The 24136-nt window shown below is 42.5% G+C and overlaps 1 protein-coding gene across 9 annotated transcripts in view; it reads left to right on the top strand.

The window, feature by feature from the left end:
* Window positions 1–24136, top strand: part of BBS9 (Bardet-Biedl syndrome 9) — a 547267-nt gene that overhangs the window by 172905 nt on the left and 350226 nt on the right. For all 9 annotated transcript variants that reach the window (XM_074988121.1, XM_074988123.1, XM_074988125.1 and 6 more), the window contains one exon: window positions 722–874. In XM_074988121.1, the coding sequence (XP_074844222.1) occupies window positions 722–874 (153 nt within the window). The remainder of the gene's footprint in view (window positions 1–721; window positions 875–24136) is intronic.

Below are 24136 nucleotides of genomic sequence, written 5' to 3'. Positions count from 1 at the left end.
ATTTAACACATTTTGGCCGTTTCTACACATGCCACTTTCTCTGAAAGTGGCACGCTAGTAAACGGCCCAAAATATGCTAATGAGGTGGTGGGCACCCCCCGGCTGAGTGAAGTCTCCTGACAAGACTGGTTATCTGATGTATCATCCTGTCAAATTTTTTTAGTTATTTCAAGAATACTGGCTGCAACACTTGACCTTTGCATATTTGGGAGGGTGGAAGGTTTCCCCAAAAGAGAAAATTTAATCTGAGCAAAAGCAGAATTTAATATTTTAAATCATGTTAAAAGATGGGCATAACCTTTCTTTCCATGCAGGGTGTATTATATTTAATATATGATTCAGAAATGGTGCAGACACAGTCTACTGAACTAAGGAGAAACTCTCATATGCTAGCAATGATGAGTTAGTTTCACTCCTGTGATAAGATCTCGTGATGAAATTTTTGTACCTTATTACATATTACTGTGGCTGTCAGCAAATACTTTCAATAGTTCGTACAATTGCAACCTGTTGGAAAAACTAAGTCTGAATGTGAAATTAACTATATCAATAGAAGCCATAAAATAAGTCAAAGTGTAAATTTGAATTTATAAATACTTTTAGTTTTTTAAGGATTTTATTATTGCTCTACCATTTCACTATAAATGTGTGTTTTGAAGGTAAAAATCTATCTACTGGATCAAGCTTTTAATCTGAATTTTTGAAACTCCATAAATTATAGCTTCGTTTGAATGCTGAAAAATTTGAAGAACTGTTATCTGAAAGAGCCATACAATTTAGAGCTATTGAACGGCGGTTACTAACTCGATTCAAAGACAAAACCCCGGCTCCCCTCCAACATCTGGACACCTTGCTAGAAGGAACTTACAGACAGGTCAGTGCTGTTTGTTTATGAACCTTTTTTTTTCCTTAACTTGTTGCTAAAACTCAATTTCAAGCACATAAGCTGTATTTTCCTTGTTAGATTTACCAGCCAAGAGACCAGGAAGTCATAATTTGTTTAACCTAATATTGTCTGCAAGTTTCCAGGTGATTTGCAATGGTTTTATTTAATCTACAGGTACAGAATTTCTACTTCTTTGAGTGATTGCTCATGTCCATTCCAAGCTGGGTGTGTGCAGGTGCATGCCCAGTCACCCAAAGCTTTTTGCCCTAGCCAGTAGCCATAGGGTTGGTGTGGTGCCCCCTGGAGTGGCACCGATATGTTGACCAATATATGCACTGCCCAACCACCTGCCTGCTTAGTTCCTTCTTTCCGTGCTGCTGGTTGTTGGAGCTGTTGCTTTCTCTGCTCAATTCTTTAGCTAGTAGCTTATTGTAGTATAAATAGTTTTAGTACTTGATAGTTAGTCTTAAGTGTTTTAACAAATAGCCAAGGCGGGGTTTTCCATCCCCCTTGGTGCTGGGGAATGCCTGGCACCCCAGGCTTTAAAGCTTGTTCAAAATACAGCAAACGTATGCCCAAAAGTGATCCCCCGTTCAGGCTGTTTGATTTGCTTGGGGGAAGGACACTTGCGTGATCACTGTCTAATTTGTAAGGCCTTTAAGCCCAGAACTTTGAAAGATAGGGCCCAACGCCTTAAAGTCTTCTTAATGGAGGTGGCTCTTAAGCCTCAAGAGTCTCCAGCAGGAGTGGAGAGTGGAGCCTCCTCAGTGCACCGGCGCCGTCAACTATGGTGCCGCCTAAGGACTCCTGGCACCGAGAGCAGGTGCAGGCACCGTCACTTTCTCGGCGCCATAGGAGTCAATCTCATGCCAATGAAGAGAAGGAGGCACGAGAGGCATCGCTTGCCGAAGTCAAAGCAGGCCGGCCTCAAGTCTAAGGCTCCAGTGCGCACTGCCAAAGGGCAGAAGGTGCGTCTGTTGAAGCTGGTGCAGAGTGGGAGCCCATAGGTACTGGACATGCCCTCAATGCCAGACGTGTTTCAAGCAGCACAAGGACTTCTGCAGATGATGGTGCCGGGTCCTTCTCCATTTATGGAGGACAGGCACTGTAACACTGAAATGGAGCAATTGGGGCTCAAGGATGTGACACTGGCACCAACCCCTGCACTCACGTTGACGCCAGCACCAACACTGTATTGGGTGCCAAGCTCTCCAGTGTCCACCCAGGAGACTGTGGGCCAGATTCAGGTGCCATATACTTGGTCATTGTCCTCGCTGCACATGATATCGGCACTGACTGAGATGGCCCCGCCATAGTTATCTGCTTCTGAATCGGCGTCAGAGTTGGACTCACTTTCTCAAGCTCTGGATGGACAGGGAGCTTGAGAAGGTTACACCATAGCCATCACAGGCACCGTGGTCATCGCTTGGACAATATGGGTTGGCCATCGGCTTCGCAGGTGACTCAGCAATGGCCCTTGTGGACCCCATGGGCATTTCATGAGACACAGGGCCAGGTCATTGGAGTGCCTTTAACAGTGTGTGGGGCCCCGCCAATCCTGTGCTCGGCACTGTCAGTGTCACTGGGTGCCTCACCACTGGAACAAAGACAGGAACAGGCGGTCATCGTGGAGCTGCCTGCATCTACTTCTTTGGCGTCAACCTTGGCACTGGCATCAGCACCATCACAGTGGGACTGGACCCCTTTGGTGCCAGCGACATCCGTAATTGTACCTCTGGTGCCAGTGGATAGGCACCAGCCCAGGCACCACCACTGACTCAAGTGCAGGGAGCAATAATAGTGCTGTTTGTGACATCTGTGGTGGGGTTGTCTGGCCAGCTGGTGCCTATGCCAGCTCCACCTATGGTGCCCCCCAGGTTGCCCATAATTTCCATGGGGGGCTAAATGCCTGAACAGGTCACTACTGCCGTTCCCCTCCAAGTGGAGGTGCAAAGGCTATCATCTTCTTCCTCCCTGAATGAGGCAGTGGTGTGCTTATTAGCCTCATCTGTATTGGAGGATGGCAGGGTTTTTCAACAGCTCCTTAGGAGAGTGACCCAAAACTTGGGGATGCAAACAGAGGAGGTCCGGGATGAAATGGATCCTGTCATGGACATTTTGTCCTCCACAGGCTCCACCAGGGTGGATCTGCCCATAATCAAAACAATTGCTACTACAGCTAAAATGACCTGGCAGACCCCTGCTTCCACCCTTCCTACAGCCCATAGGAATGAGAGAAGGTACTTTGTCCCATCCCAGGGCAATGAGCATTTGTTCAGACACCCCCCACCTGACTCCCTGGTAGTGGATGCTGCTGACCATAGAGAGTGCCAAGGGTTACAGGGTCCCTCCCTGAAAAATAGAGAAGCTAAATTATTGGATCTCAATGGGAGGAAGGTCTATTCAGGGAGCATTGTAATTAAGAATTGCTAACCAGCAAGCTCTGGTTAGCAGGTATGCTTATAATATGGTCAGGTTCTCTGAAATGGTGCCACCTGAAGCCAAGCAGGACTTCACAGCCATGGTGGAGGAGAGCAAACTGATTTCAAGGGTAGCCCTGCAGGCAACATTGGATGCCATGGACTCTGCCACCAGGGTTATGGCCTCCAGTGTGGCAAAGCGCAAGGGTGCTTGTATGCATATTTCCGGCCTGCCTCATGAGGTCCAGCAGATGACCCAGGACCTCCCCTTTGATGGCCCTACCCTATTTTCAGGTAAACAGATAAAAGACTGCATAGTGTGAAAGACTCTAGGGCCACCCTCCACTCCTTGGGTACAGGCATTTTCACCCCCCGTCCTCAGCAAAGACCGTTCTGAAGGCACAAAGGGACAGCAGTAGAAGCCAGAACAGGATGGGCAGGCGTGAATCAGGCCAACAGCCTCAAGGCCACGAAAAGAGGCCCACGGGGACCCAAGCCTCAGTTTTGATGGCATGGTCAAGAGTGTCGAGTCGATCTTACCCACTCCACTATCCCCACTTTTTTTTTGTTTCACCTGTTCCCCTTTTACCATACATGGTGCAGCATCACCACAGGCTGGTGAGTCCAGCATGTGGTAGAGAGGGGGTATGCTATTCAGTTCTCTTCATACCATTCTTCCTAACCCCGCTCCCCGTCCCCCTTCAGAGATCCTGTTATGGCAGGAATTGCAATCCCTCCTGGGTTCTGGGGCCATAGAAGAAGTTCCTCCCAAGTTCAGGGGACAGGGGTTTTATTCCCAGTATTTCCTAATTCTGAAACCAAAGTGAGGCTAGAGACCTATCCTGAACCTCAGATGTCTCAATGAGTTCATGAAAAAGATAACATTTCATATGATATCCCTGGGTCTCATACTCCCGATGCTGGAGGAGGTGGATTGGTTGGCGGCTCTCAACTTACAGGATGCATATTTCAATCTATCCTCCTCACAGAAGGTTTCTCAGGTTCATGGCAGATTGGAACCATTATCAGTGCACAGCCCTGCCTTTCAGTCTGTCTGCAGCCCCAAGGGTCTTCACCAAATGCATGGCGGTATTAGCATTGCACTTGTGCAGGCAAGGGGGTGCAGCTGTTCCCATACCTGGATGACTGGCTAGTCAAGGGTCATTCCAGGGAGCAGGTGATTCAGCATGCACACTTGAGCCGTCAAACCTTTGTAAGCCTCAGTCTCTTGATCAAGGAGTCAAAGTCGGTGTTGGTCCTTTCGCAGTGAATAGAGTTTGTAGGGCATGACTGGACACCAGGTGTGCCAGGGCATTCCTGCTAGATGATAGGTTCAGGTCCATGGAGGCCATCATCTGAGACATCCTGGCAGTTCCCACTGTGACAGCCAGGTGCTGCCTGCATTTGCTGGGTCACATGGCAGCGTGCACCTTTGTGGTACAGCCCTCCAGGTTAAGGACACGCCCTCTACCCCTATGGCTGTCATCAGTGTATTGTCCTGTAAGAGACAGTTTAGACTTGGTGGTTATGATGCCAACATGGACTTTGTTAACCCTGCATTGGTTGCTGGATGAGGGGGTCGTCCTCACAGGAGTCTCCTTTGCTCCTCAGGAGCCCTCACTTTCCGTAGTAACTGATGGCTTGGACTAGGGGTGGGGTGTGCACCTGGGTCAGCTATAAACCCAGGCTCTTTGGAGTGTGTCAGACCTTCAACTTGACACAAATGTGAAGGAGATCAGGGCCATTAGACTAGCATGTGTGACTTTCAAGGCCAATCTGATGGGACATTGCATGTCAGTACAGAAAACATGACAGCAATGTACTATATCAACAAACGGGGCTGCGTGCTCATGTTCCCCGTGTCACAAGGCCATGATGTTCTGGGACTTCTGCATACAGCACAACATCATGCTGCAGGCCCTTTACCTGCCAGGTGTGTACAATTCACTGGCGGACAAACTCAGCAGGTCCTTTAAGGATCACGAGTGGTCTTTCCATCTGGTGGTTGTTCATTCTATTTTCCAGAAGTGGGGGTTTCCCCAGATAGACCTGTTCACGTCCCACCTCTGCGTTTCATGTTAACCAAGACATTTCTCAACTGGTATTTTACCCAAACCCCCATGCCTCCTGAGGGAGCAATGTTTACATACCTTGGATGTTAGAAGGGTGCTGGCCTTCTATATGGATGGGACTAGGCCCTTTAAAAGAATTCAGCTACTCTTTGTGGCAGTAGCTGTTAGGATGAAGGGCCTTCCAGCCTTATTCCAGTGGATTTCCTCCTGGATAGTGACATGCATCAAGGAGTATTACAAGCTCACGAGGGTTCCTCCCACTCAGTTAGGGCACACTCCATGAGAGTGAAGGCATCATCTGTGGTATATTTGGCGCAGGTGCCTATCCAGGACATCTGTAGGGTGGCCATCTGGTCCTCAATTCATACATTTACAGCACATTATGCTTTGACACAGCACACGTGGGAGCAAGCTGCGATGGGCAGGGCTGTCCTGCATGCTGTTTGGGGCTCCAACCCCACCTTCTAGGCATTGGCTTGTATTCACCCAATTTAGAATGGACACAAGCAATCACGTGAAGAAGCAAAAGACAGTTACCTGTTCTGTAACTGGAATTCTTCGAGATCTGTTGCTCATGTCCATTTGAAAACCCTCCTGCATTCCCCACTCTTGGAGTAGAATTGAATGGAGAAAGCAACAGCTCCCATGACTGGCAGCGCGGCAAGAAGGCACTGAGCAGGGGAGTGATTGGGCAGTGCATATATTGGTTGCCATATCGGTGCCACTGCAAGGGGCGCTGCACCAACCCTGTGGCTACTGGCTAGGGCAAAAAGCTTTGGGTGCACACCCAACTTGGAATGGACATGAGCAACATATCTTGAAGAACACCAGGTACAGAATTAGTAACTGTCTTTTCTGGTTCACACTAAATTGACAGTACGTTGTTCTTTCCAAACTGGTGTAGATAGTGTAAGCACTCCATAGTTCAAGCAAAAATGTTTTACAGTTCATAGCTTGTATAAATATTTGATGGTGCGCTGTAAACAGGTGGGAAAAGTTTGGTTGATGAAGCAGTCACGACAAAATAATCTGAGGCTGACCATGTCCTTGCTTAATGGTTGTTATTTCCTGAAGGTTTCACAATGCAAGAGCTGCAGTACAAGTAGTAAAAACAATAAAACCAAATAACACCACAATGGGCTTATACTGCTCGGAAACACCAAAGAAAAATGCTAATGTTGGTTACTACCTGGTCCCGCAGCGTTTGACTAATTCTTGTACTAACCCATATTCTTCTGTCTCCCAAGCATTTTGGTTCTTGACATTTTGTGTCTTTCTGCTAGAAAACATGTTTAGCCTGCCATCTTCAGCCTGCCTTTTTGTTGTCTCCTGATAGGTACATGGGTGTAAGATGCTTTTAGATAGCATTACTGACACACAATTTTTAAAAGAATTATCAAACTAAGTCCAGGTTTACACAAGAAGATAAAATTGATTTTTAGATACGCGAATCCAGCTATGAGAATTGTGTAGCTGGAATTGATGTATCTAAAATCTGTCTCTGCTGCTGTGCCCACAGCAGGAGCTTGTCAACTTCCCTTACTCCTCGCTACTGTCAGGAGTACCAGAGTTGATAGCAGCACCGTGACAGCTTGACTTAACACAGCTGCACTGGGTATGCTAAATCGAACTGACGAAGATTGACTGCCAACGCATTGATCTTCTGATAAGTGTAGACATACACTAAATTTCTGATTCAGTGCATGGATAAAATGCTGCATCTTCATCAGCCTTGTTGAAGTCAGTGTAGCTTTGTGTAGGCTAGGTAATGGACTTAGTGTTACTGGTTCAAGACCTAAAAATCTAATCAAAATAAAATATAAAAACAGCCATACTGGGTCAGTCCAAAGGTCCATTTAGCCCAGTTCCCTGTTTTCCAACAGCTGTTGGTGCACGGTGCCCAACAGAGAGTGAACAGAATGGGTAATCAGTAAGTGACCCATCCTCTGGTGCCCATTCTTGGTGAAAATAGTTGAACTGTATTTTATCTGGTATTTTGGCATTATATTTATATGGAGAGTCATTCAATATCACACTTCTGACTGATTTTTTTCTTAAATCTATCATTGGAATTTCTGAAGGACTACTGACACTGAGGGAGCACAAAAGAATATTTTTTTCTCTTGAGTCTGTTTAGTTTATATACATGACAGCATTTTCTGTATAGCCAGTTTCACTCTTTCCTCTGTAGAGTCATTTTCTTCTGTTTATGTAAGTTTTTCATATTGCCCAGAGGGGAGAGGGTTTTTTTTAATTAAAAAAAACATGGTACTAAACCAACAATAATTATATTAGAGGTTTGGGCTCAGTGTATTGTTTTTAAATGCCTCGATTAATTTTTTAAAACATACCAGCACCTTGCAGAGAAAAGATTATACTAGCATTTTAACAGAATTTGTCTCAAGTTAAATTTTAGTTAAAACTTGGGTGACCATTTGATTATTTTTAAACATGGCGTAATGAAAGAACTTTACTTTAGTTTGGTGTTTTGTGTGAAATTGTTATTGAAGCCAAACCAAAAAACTGAGCACAAATCCTACATAGGCTGGATCAGGAGACATGCTTCCTGCTCATGTGATCTATGCAGGTATTTTATCCCATGCTTAACATCACACCTTACACGAAAACCAAGTGTGGTTCATTGCCCACTTCTACAATTATGGCTTTGTAACTCCTTCAAATAGGTGTCAGCTTTTCAAAACTGCTAACACTTTGTTCAAACCTTAGCTAGTCTGACTTTGTTCATTAACTTGGGGTAAGCAGTGGGACGGACAAGCACCATAGACCAAGGGCTGAGGTATGGGGGGCACTGCTCTCTGCCCTGGAATGGGCAGAGCCTCAGGCAGAAGTTGCGGGGCTAGAATGGAAAGCAATTTACTGATTTATTTATATAGTCATTTCATTATTTATTTTGCCTTTGGGTCAGGAAAGGAAATAGTGGGTGAAAGTAGAATTGGTTGTTGATGTTTTCTATGCTTGCTAAGACCTTGCTTCATTTTTTTTCTTCACTGCAACTTCTGCTCAGTCCTTTGTTTTCCTTTGAGTGAATTATCATGTCCATTCAATACAGGTATGTGTGCACCAAAAAGTAGAGGGACATTGTTAAGGTTCTCCTAAAGGAATCCACTTTATCCTCAGTAAATACATTCCCTTCCCCCTAGTGCTGTTTCCCAGCTCCGTGGAAGCCTCAGCAAGGCAGGGGAAATCTCCAGGGCCTAAAGATTGTAGGCCCAGGATGTCAGCTCTGGTGGCAAAGCAGATATCCCTTTGAAGAACAGTTCCTCCTCTTGCTACTCAGCCCCTTCTCTGAGTGGTGTCAAACAGCTCCAGGTGCTATTAGTGCAAGAGGCTTTGCAGGTGGCCCAGGACATCCTCTTGATTCCAACGCCACTGACCCTTGCAGTCACAGTACCGTGCCATAAAGGAAATCTGGCCATGGTACCATCCTGGTCTCTGCAGAGGTGTCATTCCCTCTTGGGTGGAATCTCTAAGATCTCACCTCATGGCAAGAGCTGCTGAGCTTGCAGTGTGGCCTCAGACCCAGCCTCAGTGTCTCCAGCTCAAGCGCCTTGTCCAACACCTCTGGTACTACAGATGGGATCCCCAAACCACAGGCTGCTAATGTGGGGATTCTAGCAGGGACACCAGCCACATGCCCCTGCCTACTCCTTCTCTGCCTCTGCTCTGCCCCCATGCCACCCTGGAACCAGATGGAGCTTCCCATGCTGTCCCAGGCACGAGACTCATTAGTTGGGAAGTCCAGTGGCACCATCAGCTACCTCCATTTCTGCTAATTGCCCTACATTACCTGAGGCCTCATAGGCTCCCACCTTGCATCCTCTAAGACACAGCCTTCAGCCTTCCCCCATCCTGAAAAAGTCCCCCCAGTGAAGGCCTCTTTCTCCTCCTCCTCACTGGATGAGGCCTTCATGGGGTCCACTTCAGTGGACCCTGTGGACAATGCTCAGGCCCACCAGGAATTCCGTAAGATGGTGGCTACCACCCTAACGCTCCAGGTGGAAAAGTTGAAGGAGCCTGAGGATACTCTCTTTTGGGTAGTGGGACAGGCAGCCCTGGGTGTCAGCCTAGCTCTGCTCCCAGTCCTGACAGTGCTTCTGATGTATCTGTTAAAAAGTGCCTTATCATAGTATAGCTTATTCCACTTGCGGCATGAGAATTGCTATCCTGGTGTGTATATATATAAAACACATTAACACTGGTGTGTGTGCACGTGTGTTTTAACTATATTGGTTTAGTGAAAGTATTACAATCTTTGCCCTTATTTATGGGCTGTCATGATGATTAGTACCAGCTAGTATAGTTTGCTTCCAAAATATGTTGATACCTGTTTTAAATGAACTGTGTATAATCTTTTACCTTTGCATTCTTTTCATCTCATGTTGTATATATTCAGAATGAACTTCTCAATCAGGATTTCCATAATGAATGTTGAATTTAAATGTTAGTTTTTCAGCTTTACAAATTAATTAGGTATAAAGTTCTTATGTGAGTGAAAATGCAATTACCCAAGTGAGAAAATTAATCAAAGCACACTTGTTTCCTTTGTAAAAATACATTTTTGTGATCTAATCTTTTTTTATTAGTTCCTGGAGATGTAGAACTGGATACATCCTACCTCAGTGTATAATAAAACTATTAATGGGTCCATTGTAAGGAAATGGCAATCTTCTCTATCTGATAGGAATCAAACATATAAATAGCCTTCAACTGTCTAAAACTGTGAGACAGTTTCTTTTGGTTGTGTTCTCTGTCTTCCTGTTGAATCTTGTCTGGTGTAATTACTCTTTCTATATTAGTAAATTTGATTGAATACTGGTATTTGTGACAGCTACAGATCTTGTAGGAAAGAAAAAAGAGAAATCATTGTGAGCAACTGAAATAAAAATGTCATACTCTCATGAGGTAGCCATGAAAATAACAGGACATTATTGATGGATTTGTGCCTCTGATTTACGGTACCCTGAGCAGTTGTTGAGGGAGCCAAACGTAGCAGAATACAATCTTCACACTCATTTTAGGAAGGGATTTTGGCTGACAAATGTATAGAATCTGAGCAACACATAAGGTTGTGTAAAAGGGTTGTCAGACCTTAAAAAGGGTATGAATGTGAAAAAAGACTGAACCATTCTATATGTTTTTATAAATTGTATGTATTGTATGTAATCCTCACTTACTTGTGTCATCTGTTGTTGAATTGAAGTGATAATGTGGTCTTCATGTTTTTGCCACTAATATGATGTAACAAGCTCATTTTGTAGCTGGATAATAACTAAAGTCTTAATTCACAGAAAAGGAGCGAGATTTTTGCAGCTTGATGTGGATTTCTAAGATTTTCAGGTATTAGCTGGAGTCATTTATAGATGCCATTTGGGAAGAACTGGATATGCCATCTGATCCTTTTAGTCCACATGGATTTTAGCCCACTAAATCTATCAGCCACATTCAGAATGCCCATACAGTGGCAATTATGGGGTAGGATTATGGATGTTTACTTCAGAGGTCTTTGTGAGGAGTTGGAGTCCTTCTCTGTGATTCTCTGCTATTGTTGATTTTATACAAACAAGATGAATTATTTGTCTCTTTGAGCTTTGTGTTATTGTATAGTATGTCACAGGAATTTGTCTCAAAACTCATAACTTCATAGTTAAGTTTTAATCATCCAGAAGCCAGGTATTTCATGGCACCTTAACTCTATTTCTTTGCACATATTTCCTTGCATAACCATAAAACAGTCTAAAAGTTAGAAAAATTTCATATTAAACAGTAGGCATGCCTCAGTCTTAACTATAGAATTGCTCCTGGCCCACTATAAAAGTGAAACACTACTAGTAGTATAACATTTCTCTATTTTTTTGATTGGTAGGACACTTCAATTCACCGATTTTAAGTGATTTCTTTGTACATTTTAAAGTCCCCACTTGCCATTAGAGGGGAAACCTAACTTGCTTTTTGTTTCGTTTGTTTTCATTACAGCTGCTAGAACTGGTGATCAGTGGCTATCAGTGCAGGCTCAGGTCCTTTTCTTTTGACTTCAGCTGTTCCCTCATGTTATTCTTTATTTCCATCCTTTTTGAAAAGCTAATACATGGTTGCAAACAGCAACAACAATAACACAGCTTAAGTGATACAATTTCACTGTTTTCTCTTCAAGCAATGTCCAGTGCCATTCACTGAATTCCATCTTCAGCATATGCTTTGTTTGTCTTGGATAGTTTACTCATTGTGGGAGCTTGTATATGCGTCATATCTTGAATAGATTTGTGTATAAATGAGTTTCTCACAAAATATAACTGTATATCATGCAGTGATGGAGAAGTATTCACAGATTACTTTTTCCTGTGTCTCCAGTTAAATCTGCATCAGCAGCTAATGGAAATGTATCCAGATTGTAGACTTCCCGCATTTAGGTGTCATCTTCAAAAAGTTAATATTGTGAAAGTTACTAGTATTTCCACCTATCATACTTGCTTTGAGTTGGTTCATACAACTAAGTCCAGGTTTACACAAAGAGATGAAATTGATTTTTAGATACGCAAACTCAGCTACGAGAATTGTGTAGCTGGAGTCGATGTATCTAAAATCTATCTTTGCTGCTGTGCCCACAGCAGGAGGCTTCAACTTCTCTTACTTCTCGCTACTGTCAGGAGTACCAGAGTTGATAGCAGCACCATGACAGCTTGACTTAGCACAGCTGCACTGGGTATGCTAAATCGAACTGACGAAGATTGACTGCCAACTCATTGATCTTCTGATAAGTGTAGATATACACTAAATTTCTGATTCAGTGCATGGATAAAATGCTACATCTTCATCAGCCTTGTTGACGTCGGTGTGGCTTTGTGTAGGCTAGGTAATGGACTTAGTGTTACTGGTTCAAGACCTAAAAATCTAATCAAAATAAAATATAAAAACAGCCATACTGGGTCAGACCAAACGTCCATTTAGCCCAGTTCCCTGTTTTCCAACAGCTGTTGGTGCACGATGCCCGAGAGAGAGTGAACAGAATGAGTAATCAGTAAGGGATCCATCCTTTGGTGCCCATTTCTGGTGAAAATAGTTGAACTGGATCCATCTATCATACTTGCTTTGAGTTGGTTCATACAACTGTTAGTATTGGGATTGAAAATTATCTATTACAATGTCAACGAACATTGGTTATTCCTGAAATACCAAGAGTTTCTCCCTTTCGTTTTCCTGTCATCATAGCCATTCCATTTTGTGGCAACAAACCAGTTTGTCCAAAGATATCCTACTTTCAGGCAGTGACATTTAGGCACTGAGGGCTGAGAGTCAACTTGTTGCTACTTGTTTCAAATTTACAGAGTCTTACCTGTGCTGTACTGGTGTTAACTTCCAGCCACTTAAGTACTCTTTTCTTTCTAGGGACATAGACTCTCACCCCAAAGTTCAGTCTTTTGCAGCAGGCTATTGCTTCACTGTTCGTTTTTACTTCCAACCAGTTTAAATGTTTCTTTATAATTTTCCATTGACTTTGCTGGGTTGGAGCAATGATGGATACTTGAGCAATACATTATGTGATCTGCTGTCCAGGAAGAGGTGACATCTCCCTTTCTACTTGAATACCGTCACTAAGGTAGGCTGCGTCTATGCTATGAGATAAATTAGAATTTATTAGTATTGATTTTGTAATTCTGGAATATATTAGTTCGAATTTGACTATCCTCACCTTCCCATGTGCTCCTCACAAAGTTGACTTATTGCTGCCACACTCAATTGGCAAACATTGACTGTTGCAGCAGTGCATTGTGGGAACCTATCCCACAGTTCCCTCATCCCTATAGCATTCTGGGTATACTGACTGGTCTTTGTGATCATCTTCTCACATTGCGTTCCCTCATTCCCCTCCTGTGGTAAGCAAATGTCCTTTTTTCCTGTTAGAAGGAAGGAAAAGTAGGTTGTCCACAGAGATGGCAAAAAAGGTTACAGAAATGTCTTTGTTCTGTAGCTGAATTCTCAATTGGCCATCCACTGAGTGTCCCCCTCCCATGATTGCATCCGATCCCTGAAAATAATACAGGGACCCGGACTGTATTCTCAAAGTTAGAAGAAAGAAGATAGAAAAGTCTAGGAAAAAAGAATTTTTGACTTTCCCCTTCACTACACAGATATTGCCAACACGGGTTATGGCAGTGAAATATCATATACTGAACTTATAACGGAAACAGGAATCTCAACTAGCTCTCCTCTCACATGTTTCTGAGGGGGTCAAACTGTGAAGACAGGTAGGAAATGTTATCGAAAAGATTTTATAACTGAAATATCAAACCAGCAGGTGTCTAAAATGGACAGCAAGCTCCAGAAAATATTTTGTCCAGCAGCAGCAACCCCCAAATATCTTTAGCCACGGGGGGAGACTTCCCCCTGGCGGCTACAAGCCCAGAGGTCCCATGGTAGGGGAATGGGGGAGTTCCCTGGGGAGCCAATTGAAGTGGTCTCCCCCCATTGAGTATCTTGGCTGCTGAGGGAAACTTCACCTCAGTGGCAGCAAGCCCCCGAACATCTTCAGTCACCAGGGGAGACTTCCCCCTGGTGGCTGCAAGCCCCCAAATACCTTTCTGGCCTGTGGAGCTCTAAATACTCACAAGTTAGGACATGGTGCTGCCTGGTAGCATGGTCAGCACTGAACATAGGCACATCCTTTTATTGGGTCAGGGGCTACCCACGTGATGTGGTTGAGTGTGGGAAAGACCCCAACTATGTGGCACCTGTGGGGGAGGGAGATAGGTTCACACACAAATGTAAACCACTGAGAAGAAGTTTCTCGGGGTCTTATACAAGCATGACCCCCCATGACAGCCTTGCTGCCACATAATATGAAGGGACAGCGGCTGGTGCCGGGCAGCATGTAAAAAAATACAAAGTGTAGAGGCTATTTGTAATGGGTAGATGCGCTTACAGCGCTAATAACAAAGAAAGAAAGAAAGACATTTCTCAGGATTTCATACCAACATGAGCCCACAGCCACAGCTAGTGATATTTGAAGTGAAGATAATCACGTTGTAATATCAAGCTAACTGCCTTAAATTCAAATTTATCTCATAGCGTAGACGCAGCCATATACCATTCCCCAATGACTCACACCAAGCCCGTGTGGGCATAATTTGCAGTAATTATCAATATTGACAAGCAACAGTCTTTCAGATTTCACATGGCACTCTTGATATATAAATACAAGGAAAGTGGCATATTAGGTGTACAGTCTTCCCCCTCCTTATGAGGGTAATTAGTTCCTGAAAAACCCCTCTTAGGGCAAATTCTCATAAGTCAAAAATGTAATTACCATTAATTTCAATGGGAAAAAAATTTATGCATTCCTGAGCCCCAAAATTTACACCCATTTATGCTAAAACAACACCAAATCCCATTAAATCCAGGGCCAGGGGGTGGGAAGGGCAGGGCTGGGCAGAGCACGGGGAGGCAGCCCGGCCTGAGCGCAGCTTAGGTTAAGTGGGGAGGGGATGCTGCCAGGGGCTGGCTGTGTGGGGAACTAGGCAGGCACAGGGGGCCCCCGGCTGGTGAGGGACGATTCCTCTCTCGTGCAGGGCTGCACGGCAGAGAGGCCCCGCTGGCGGCAGCTGAGGCAGCAGCAGCAGGTGAGCCAGGCACTGAATGGGAGGGAGCACCACAGACTGTGAGTGGTACCCAAGGCACAGCTGCGCAGGGCGGGCGGCGGTGGCCCCCCTAGCTGCCAAGGGGGTGAGCGGCAGCAGCGGGGCTGGGATGGGCTGCGTGGCCAGCATCCACGTCTCGCAGAGCGGCGTGATCTACTGCCAAGACTCAGACGAGTCTACCTCCCTGCACCAGACTGCTGCCCTCTCTCAGGGCGCTGCCGCTCCCCTGCACGGCCTCTTCATCAAGACCAAAGCAGCCGACTCCATCCCCTCGGTGCTTGCCTGCCAGAGCCACCAGCCTCCAAATCGGTCCCCGTAAATGCAAAGAAATGCCTCGTAAGCTGAAGTAGGGGTATTAAATGAAACTCCTCATAAAGTCGAATTCTCATAACTCGAATGGGTGTATGTCGCGGTATGACTATAGTGAGTTTGTCATGTCTGAAACATGAGTTGCTTGTAAAGAACAATGAATCTTTTGCCAATTGACACCCATGGGTCTCTGTATCACAGGCAGACATTTGTTAAGTTTTTGAAAATACTTGCAACAGTTGCACATTGTGATAATTTCTTGCAGAAGAGCTTAGCTTTGTGATGCTGTTCTCATTCATGAAGTAACTATTCCAAATAATTTGAATCCTAAGTTCTTTTATCCACTAATAGGTCCAATATAAATGCAGATCTTCTGGCAACTTTTAGCTTCTGTATGTTGATTATGAACCCTGAACATGTCTTCAGAGCACTGACTGGTTGTATTGTTAACTGATGAAACTTTAGAACTGGCATTTTTTTTAGCTTTGTTTCATTGAATGTAAACTTTTACCTCAATACTTTTTGCAGTTATGTTAATTAAAATCTCTGTTTTTTTGATCATGCATAAATAATGCCTTAAATCTCCAACCCCACTAAACATCTGTATCCGAAATAGAACTTTATGTAGTCTGCTGTTAAAAATCAGCCAATAATAGGAAAAAATCAAAGCCCATAGATATCCTGAAACAAAGATGGCTGTGGAAAAAAAAATCTTTGTATGTTGTTGCAACCATATATTCCTCAATTTTTGTCTATATCAGTAAGTGAAACAAAGAGAAGGGAATGAGGGTTATTTCTGAGGTCTAAGTACAGCTGACCATTACCCATCTTCACAAAAGATTTCATATGATGGAATGAATATTGTTTCAGGGTACAGTCTTGACTTGCTCCTAGGTTAAATTATGTATGGGGAAGAACATTTATTTTCTCTGAGTGTTTCTCGCAAAATTTGAATCTCATGGAATACTCAAACTGTGTTTGTGGCATATTGTTTGAGAACCACAGGCCAATCAAAATACTTCTCCAGTTATATGGGGAGAGACAGGGTTTCTTATATTGTTTGATGAATGCTACATGATCATTAAATGTCTTTTTAGTAATGTAATAAGTGTGCCCCCACCTGTTGTAAGACAGATGCAGTAAGCCAAAGTGTATGTCCTCCTCTCTGTAGAAATCTTGACTTTGATCTTCCTGACCCTTACATGATTTAAATGCAGTCTTTACTTATGATCGGTTACCAGTTACTAGCATAGAGCGTTTTACTGGAGAAAGGATTGAATGATTGTGTTTGTAGTCTTTTGCGATTTCCTTTTTGCACATTTTTTTAAAGAAGATATTGCACAGATAAGGCATTATAGAGTTGTGAAAAACTGTGTTTCCTATCTTGCTTATAACATTACCTCAGAGGAACATATTTGTCTCCTAGAGTTTAAATTTATACTGCACATCATGTGGTGCCTCTAAACTTAACTTATTCATGTGGTCTTAGATGGAGTTTTTCCTCCTTAGATCAAATGTTTTAAGCTCACAGTATCATAGTTCTCGATTTCCGGAGACTTTTCTAAAAATAAATTTGTTTTGTATTTTAACATGAGAATGAGTGATGTTGATGTATGTGGAATTAATAAATTTGATTAGAGTTGTGAGCTAGATCATAGTTGCTTCTTTATATCACGTGTTTCTTGAAAAAGCCAATGCATTTTTCTTCCTTAGCAGTGAAACAGAATGAAACAGCCATGCTAAGCAGTAGATGCAATATATCTTGACTTTATTGAGATACAGTTAGGTGACTGTATCATAAATCATCTAGAGAAACATAGCTTAAATGAACCTGTTATAAAGTAGGTACAAAATTGATTGGAAAAATTTCCTTAGAGAGTAGTTACCAAATTCTGGACTTTCCTCAAATTCCAGTTCTGGGCACTAAGCTTGGGGAAAGATGTGGACAAACTGAAAAAAAATCCAGGAGAGAGGAACAAAAATAATTAAAGATCTAGCAAATATGACCCCCAAGGAGAGGCAGGAAAAAACGCGTTGTTTAGTCTGGAGAGAGACTGAAGGGGAATGTAAGTCTTCAAATACATAAAAGGTTGTTATAAAGTGGAGGGTGATAAATTGTTGCCTTTAACCACGGAAGACAGGAAAAGGAAGGAGGGTTAAATTGCAGTAAGGGAGATTTAAGATTGAATTTAGTGAAAACTTCCTAAATGGTAAGGAGAGCTAAGCACTGGAACAAGTTACCTATTAAGTGGAATCTCCATCATTGAAGGTGTTTAAGAGCAGGTTAGAAAATACGTCAGGCGTGGTCTAGTTAATATTTAGTCCTGCCTCAGTGCAGGGGACTGGGCTAGATGATCTATTGAGGTCCCTTCCAGTCCTATGTTTCTGTACTAATATAAAGTTTTGCACATTGGGATAGGACCTCTGATATTTCTGGTCACTTTGTGCTACACTGTATGTAAAGTGGCTCTGGGAGGATCATTTCATAGCAAGGGAGATCTGTTTAGCAATGTAGAGCCAGCATAAACATTCCTAAGTGATTGACACCTGCTGCTGGCATAGGGATTATGCCTATTCCCTGTCTGTTGTTTTAAAACCTTGGAGCATAAATTAGACTAGCCCTGAGGCTGCTCCAACTGGTGCCTGGTATCAGTGCTGTATACACACTATCTTATTCACCTGTCGTCATGGCTCAGTGGTCACAGCTGAAAATGCCAACTTTATGACTGATTGCTGAGAAGTAGAGCAGATTCACCCAAACTGGTGGTTATTCTATAATTAGATTATGCCAATCCAGTAATAAAAGTGAACTTGTGTCTCACTGCACTGGTTTGTTAACAGGGAGCCAAAATGAAGTCTCCATGTGAATTGCAGCCTTTGGCACACTGCCCGGACGCTACACTCTGTGATGAGTTGTTGTCAAAAGCAGTTTTCATCAAATATAAGGTCTTTCTAATCCCAAAGGATCTGCTTTTAAACTAGGTCAATATGTAATTCAGATCTTACCCAGTAATCATGCTGATGCCAGCCCTTCAGGAACTAAAAACTACTTGTTTAATAATAAAAGAATGGAAGGGTTAAAGATGGTGAATGGGTCATATACAGTAGAACCTCAGAGGTACAGACACCAGAGTTATGAACTGACCAGACAGCCATCTCGTTTAGAATGGAAGTATGTAATCACGCAGCAGCAGAGACCAACCTTGTTCTTCCTGCCCCCTGCCCCCTCCTGCAAAGCAAAACAAATGCAGTATTGTATTAAATGTAAACTAGTAAAGGAAAAAAAGGAAAGTGAGAAAAGAGACTTGACAAGGTGAGGAAACTGTTTCTGTGCCTGTTTCATTTAAATTAAAATGCTTAAAAGCAGCAGGATTTATTTCTGGATAGTAAAGAGTTCAAAGTTGTATTAAGTCCTTGTTCAGCTGTAAATTTTTTGAAGGAACAAAAACATTCTGTTCAGAGTTATGAATCTTTCAGAGTTATAAATCACCTTCATTCCCAAGATCTTTGCAACTCTTGAGTTTCATACAAGTTATTTTTCTCTGTTCATAATCAAGATCATAGAAGTGGCAGAATAAACTGTTAGTTTGCAAGAATTTCTCTGGAATTACCCAAACATATTGATGGAGTGGGAGGTGTCATCAATCCTTGTCTAAAGCTTCCCTTAAACACCTTCAGTGATGGAGATGTCACAGATTTTTATTTATTTATTTTTTGTATCTTTTTTCATGTGCATACAATGTTACTATCTTAAACAGAGCTGAAAGCTTAGGTGCCTGGAAATTTCTTGCCCAAGACTGAGTCCAGTCACACGAGCATGTCATATATCCTTATATGGGTTACTGAACCACAGGAGGTGGCCATTGACCCGTTCATAGTCTAAGGCATCTGCAGGAACAACTATGAGGGCAGAATAAGTTCTTCTCTGGTTTATTATGAAAGCTAAGTGTCTTTGATGGGCCATCAATACTTAGTTGTCTGGACTTCATGTAAATCCTTTCTGCAGGAATAAACACATATGTACATTGTCAATATTCATAACTTAAAATACAAAGATGATACATGCTAAACACAATAATACTTTTCATTTGGCACCTTACATGGCATACTTTGCACAAGTTTTGCTCTAATTATATTAGCAAGGTAATATCAATGGTATAAATGATAATATTCAATCATATAGCATCTTGTCATCTTGCTGCTCCTGACCAGATTTGTCCCAAGCATGCATGCTGAAGTTCAAGATGCTTTAAACAATGTTGGAATCACAACCTAGGAAATGCATCCAGGTGCATATTACTAACTGAAATAATCTTTGCCTCCATCTTAGAAACATTCCCACCAACTCTTTGAAAAATGCAGTGGTTCAAATGAAGATTTTGTAAAGATTGCATGATCTTAAAGACCTTTCCGATGACTGTCCAGAGCAAATAATTGAGGCAGTGTTGCTTTTAAGGATAATTCAGGTCACAGAATTTGGGACAAAGTGTGTAATTGCTGGGGCTAAAGCATTTTTCGTCAAGAGTATCTGGCTATGGAACAAATTTCCTAAGAAGATGAGACCAATTCATAGGTTTTAGGAAATGTTATAAAGCTTTCCTCTTCAAGAAGGCCTTTTCACTCACAACACCTATACCCTCTCCTCCCCAAACTAGAGTAGGAAATAAATAAATATTACCCTCAGTCTTAAAAATTAATGAATCAAAACCCTACCTTTGGCAGTTTTTATTCTGAAAAGGAAGAAGTAGCAGACGTTCCATGAAGTCCACTAGGATTTCACTATTATAATTGGTTTTACATTCCAGGCCCTAAACCATTGGTTCTCAACTAGAAGTCTGAGCCCCTGTGTGTGCTGTGGGCATGTTTTAGGGGGTCCACGAAGCAGGGGCAACATTAGACTCACTGGGGCCCAGGATAGAAAGCCAAAGCCCCATTGCATGGGGCTGAAGCACAGGGTCCTGAGCCCTGCAACCCAGGGCAGATGCCAAAGCCTAAGCAATGTAGCCTTATGGGAAGCCTGATGGTATTGGCCACAGGCAGTTGCCCTGCTTGATACCCTCTATTACTGGCCTTAGCCTTTATTGCAGAAAAAACAATTGTGACACAGGCGGCCCATGAAGATTTTTTTATCATGTTGCGTGAGAGGGGCTCAGAAAGAAAAAGCTGGAGAACCCCTGAACTAGATGACTACAGCAGCCTCCATATTAGAGAAGTAGAAACATGAGCTTTTTGCCAAATTTCCACAGACTCCTTTTCCTTGATTTATGCTGCATTTTCACTAGCTTTATATGATCTTGAGTGATAAATAGTAGTGTATAGGGGAAGGCAAAATTGTTAAAATGGTTTATTTGTTCCCTAGCTACAGCACTTTTTCTGTTTAGTTTTTATGACACTTGACTTCTAGAAAGAGAGTTCCTATTACAGTTTAGACAAGTAAGCTGTTAATTCTCTGACAAATGATTGAGAATGAGATACAAGAATTATAAACATTCATGGAATTTCCCTTTTGCCTTTATTAGATTTGATGAGCTCCCTGGTGAAAACTTACTAAGCTGCTGCAGTATTGGACTCAGACTTCGAGTCCCATGTGCTCTTGGCTTACTGTGGTTGGTAAGAGGTCATGCACTGTCTGTCAATCTCTCTACATTTAGATAGACACTCAGGGGCAGGGTCTGTGTGTGACACTATCGCTTTGTAGTGGATGTTTCATGGTCCAGTTTCCTCAGGTCTGAAATCAGTGTCAACTCTCCTAAGCTTCCCAGTATCTGTTGCCTGCTTCCAAAGTTCCACTAAAGCTTTGGTCTTGCTGTTTTACTGTTCCCCTCTTCTTGGAGTCTGTTACAGTGAAAAGAAGCTACACAAAGAAATTTCTAAATATGTACACATTCTTTACTTTCAGGCTGTACAAGAGCTATATTGGTCCAAGAGAAACAACAAAATCTGCATACCAGTATCTGCTCACTTTCCTCACCATATCAATAGCACTTTTGGATATGATCAGTGGATTTTCAGGGGGTTCAGGATTCTCAGCTCCTATCAACTTTGTTTGCTTCTGGCCGTGATTTTGCCTCCCTTCTTAAGATCGCTGGGAAGGGAGCCTCCCTTTCCACAAGTTTCCAGTCCCACTCTGTCAGGTTACTCTCCTTAGTGACTTCAAATTTCTTGTCAGCTGATCCACTGCTTGATTACAAACTGACTTAATTGAACCATTTCCTCAGTGTGGGTAGAATTAGCTTATGGAATGTGCTTGCATTTGTGTGGGAGACCATCTCTGTTAATAGCCTGGGAGGTTTCAGTACACAATGGAGAGTAGAAGGCAAAAGTTTAGGCATACCGGAGTCTTGCAATAAAATGGCGCTCACAAAACAAAATGGAGTTTGTAATATGATACATATGGACATACACTAATCTGTCTCACCTTTGTTATGGTCACCATTTAGTCACTTTCTAAATCTCTCTTTCTTAGCATCATGCATCCAGAGATTAGAGCTAATAATTTAGTTCTTTGAAAACTGATGCTAACTCAACTTCCTAATCAGCTGACAAAAAGAATGTTGCAGGTGTGAATCAAGCAACTTCTCTTTCATAATGGTCACTGTTCTCACCTTACTTTCTTCATTAACCATTGGTTGTGGACAGGAGGATCTTTTATATGCGTATATTTAAGTCTTATTCTCTTAGGCTACCTCTGCACTAGAGAGTTTTGTAGACAAAACTGGGCATTTTGTCAACAGAAACTGTCGATAAAAATGCGTTGTAGATGCTCTGCAAGGCTCTTTTGTCTACAGAGCAGATCAAAAGATAGATCCACTTTTATGTGTAGATGCAATCTGTCGACAAGTTTTCTCGGAACATCTCTTCTGACAGTAACTTCTGTAGACAGATGCTTCTAGTATAGACGGAGCCTTAGGCTTGGTCTATACTGGTCAGGTAAGTCAATTGCAGATACACAATTCTAGCTGTGGCAATCTACATAGCTAGAATCAACTTATCTGCAGTTGACTTACGTGGCTGTCCACACAGAGGGAGGTCAACAGGAGAGCATCTCCTATTGACCTCCCTTATTCCTCGCAATAGCAAGGAGTACAGACAAAGACCAACAACCCCACACAGTTTGATTTTGCGTGTTTCTACCTTAGAAGGGCAGTGAATGGTGTGCCGGCATGTTGTCAGATCAGTGTGGGTCACCTACGTTATTTTAAATAGATGTAACTAATTTGCCCATTTAATAATAAGTATTTAAAAGGTTTCTTTTATCCAACTGCTGAAGTATTTTAAACAATAGTAGTTATGGGGAAAGCATAGAACAAAATAAACTTCAATAGTGAATAGCCTGTGCATTATTTTTAGACCTGCAATGCATAGGACACTGACCAAAAGTTTCGTGGACAGTTAGAAACATTTTATTTATTAGAATAAATTTAGAAGGCATTAAAGGTCTATAATTCTTTGCCTATGCCACTTAACTCCTTTAGTTGTCTATTAATTTACCGATAAAGGCCTTAGAACCAGTCTTCAGTGATCGAGTATTCTTTCTAAATTCATACTTTTGACACAGCTGGCCACAGAAACATACCATTGTGGCAATGATTCATTGTTTGATTAGTAAGGACTTTTATCTCATAGCAAAGATCACCATCCATAATTCAAAGGCTATATATTACAACCATTGGTGTAATATTCATTTGCCCCGGATATCAGTGAGAGCTATATCTAACATATAAATTAGCCATGTCTGGCTTAATTAAATGTGCAGTTCTTTTGAGGAGTTGTATATAGCTTCTCTAGTTTTATTGCTTTTCCTGCTAGATATAGTATTTTAGTAGCAAATGGCTTAGTGGGTTTTAAAATAGTTAAAGTGTAATGTTTTCTGTGTTCAGAATAGGATTATATTTCTATTTGCCTAGGATTTATTTAGCTTTGAATGTGGCTTCATTACGATATTATTAGATTTCTTCCTCCTCCCCCATGCCATTGCTTTTAGATATTCTAAAGTCCTCCAAAAGGTGCCGGTCACTCTTGAAACACAGGTATCAAGATGGCTGGAACAAGAATTCTGTATTTTACTTCAGCAGCAATTACTAGCTCCTGTGACAGACAAAACCTTCATTCAGAATTCTTTACCTTGCAATACCTGAACAAGCTTTACTCTGTTTTGTCATGGGAAACATTAGACCTATCCAGCCACTGAAATGCAAGGTATTCTGTATGAAATGTACCAGTGTTTCGATGGCACAGAATGTTGGTGTATATCTGTCCATATTGTGTGTATTGTGGGGTGTGTGCATCTGTTAGGAAGTGTAGTTGGGGGGGGTGCAGTCGTGGTGTCACTCTCTCTTTCTCTCTCTCTGTGTGGGTGTACTTCAAGTGTGTGTGTAGAGATTGGATTTGTTCCTGCCTCTGTATGTGGTGTATAGGTGGGATGTTGGGGCTGTTTCTGTGTGTGGAATGGAAGTGAGATTTGTGTGTGTGTTGCTGTAGGGGATTGTGTTGGCAAGCTTTGTGCCTGTGGGTTGTTGTAGGTGAGATGTGCAAGTGTCATCATGTGGATGACAAGATGTGTGTGGAGGTTACGTTCAACTTTGTGTGTCAGTTGTAGCAAAATGTGGTAAATAAACAATGGAAAACGAGTTATATATTTACTTCTCTTGAGAGTACCACAGGATATATGGCGAAGTGGTTGTAGATGGCTCATTAATTCAGTTTGGCATTGTCTTTGGAGGTTTGAATTTCCCAGTCATGGAAGGTGGTGACAATATCTGCCTTGAGGACTTTTGTTAAAAGCTTGTGCTCTTT

Source organism: Carettochelys insculpta, chromosome 2 (assembly GCF_033958435.1).
Source record: "Carettochelys insculpta isolate YL-2023 chromosome 2, ASM3395843v1, whole genome shotgun sequence".
In the NCBI taxonomy this organism is placed as follows: Eukaryota; Metazoa; Chordata; order Testudines; family Carettochelyidae; genus Carettochelys; species Carettochelys insculpta.
This window is presented reverse-complemented; position numbering and strand designations above follow the sequence as displayed.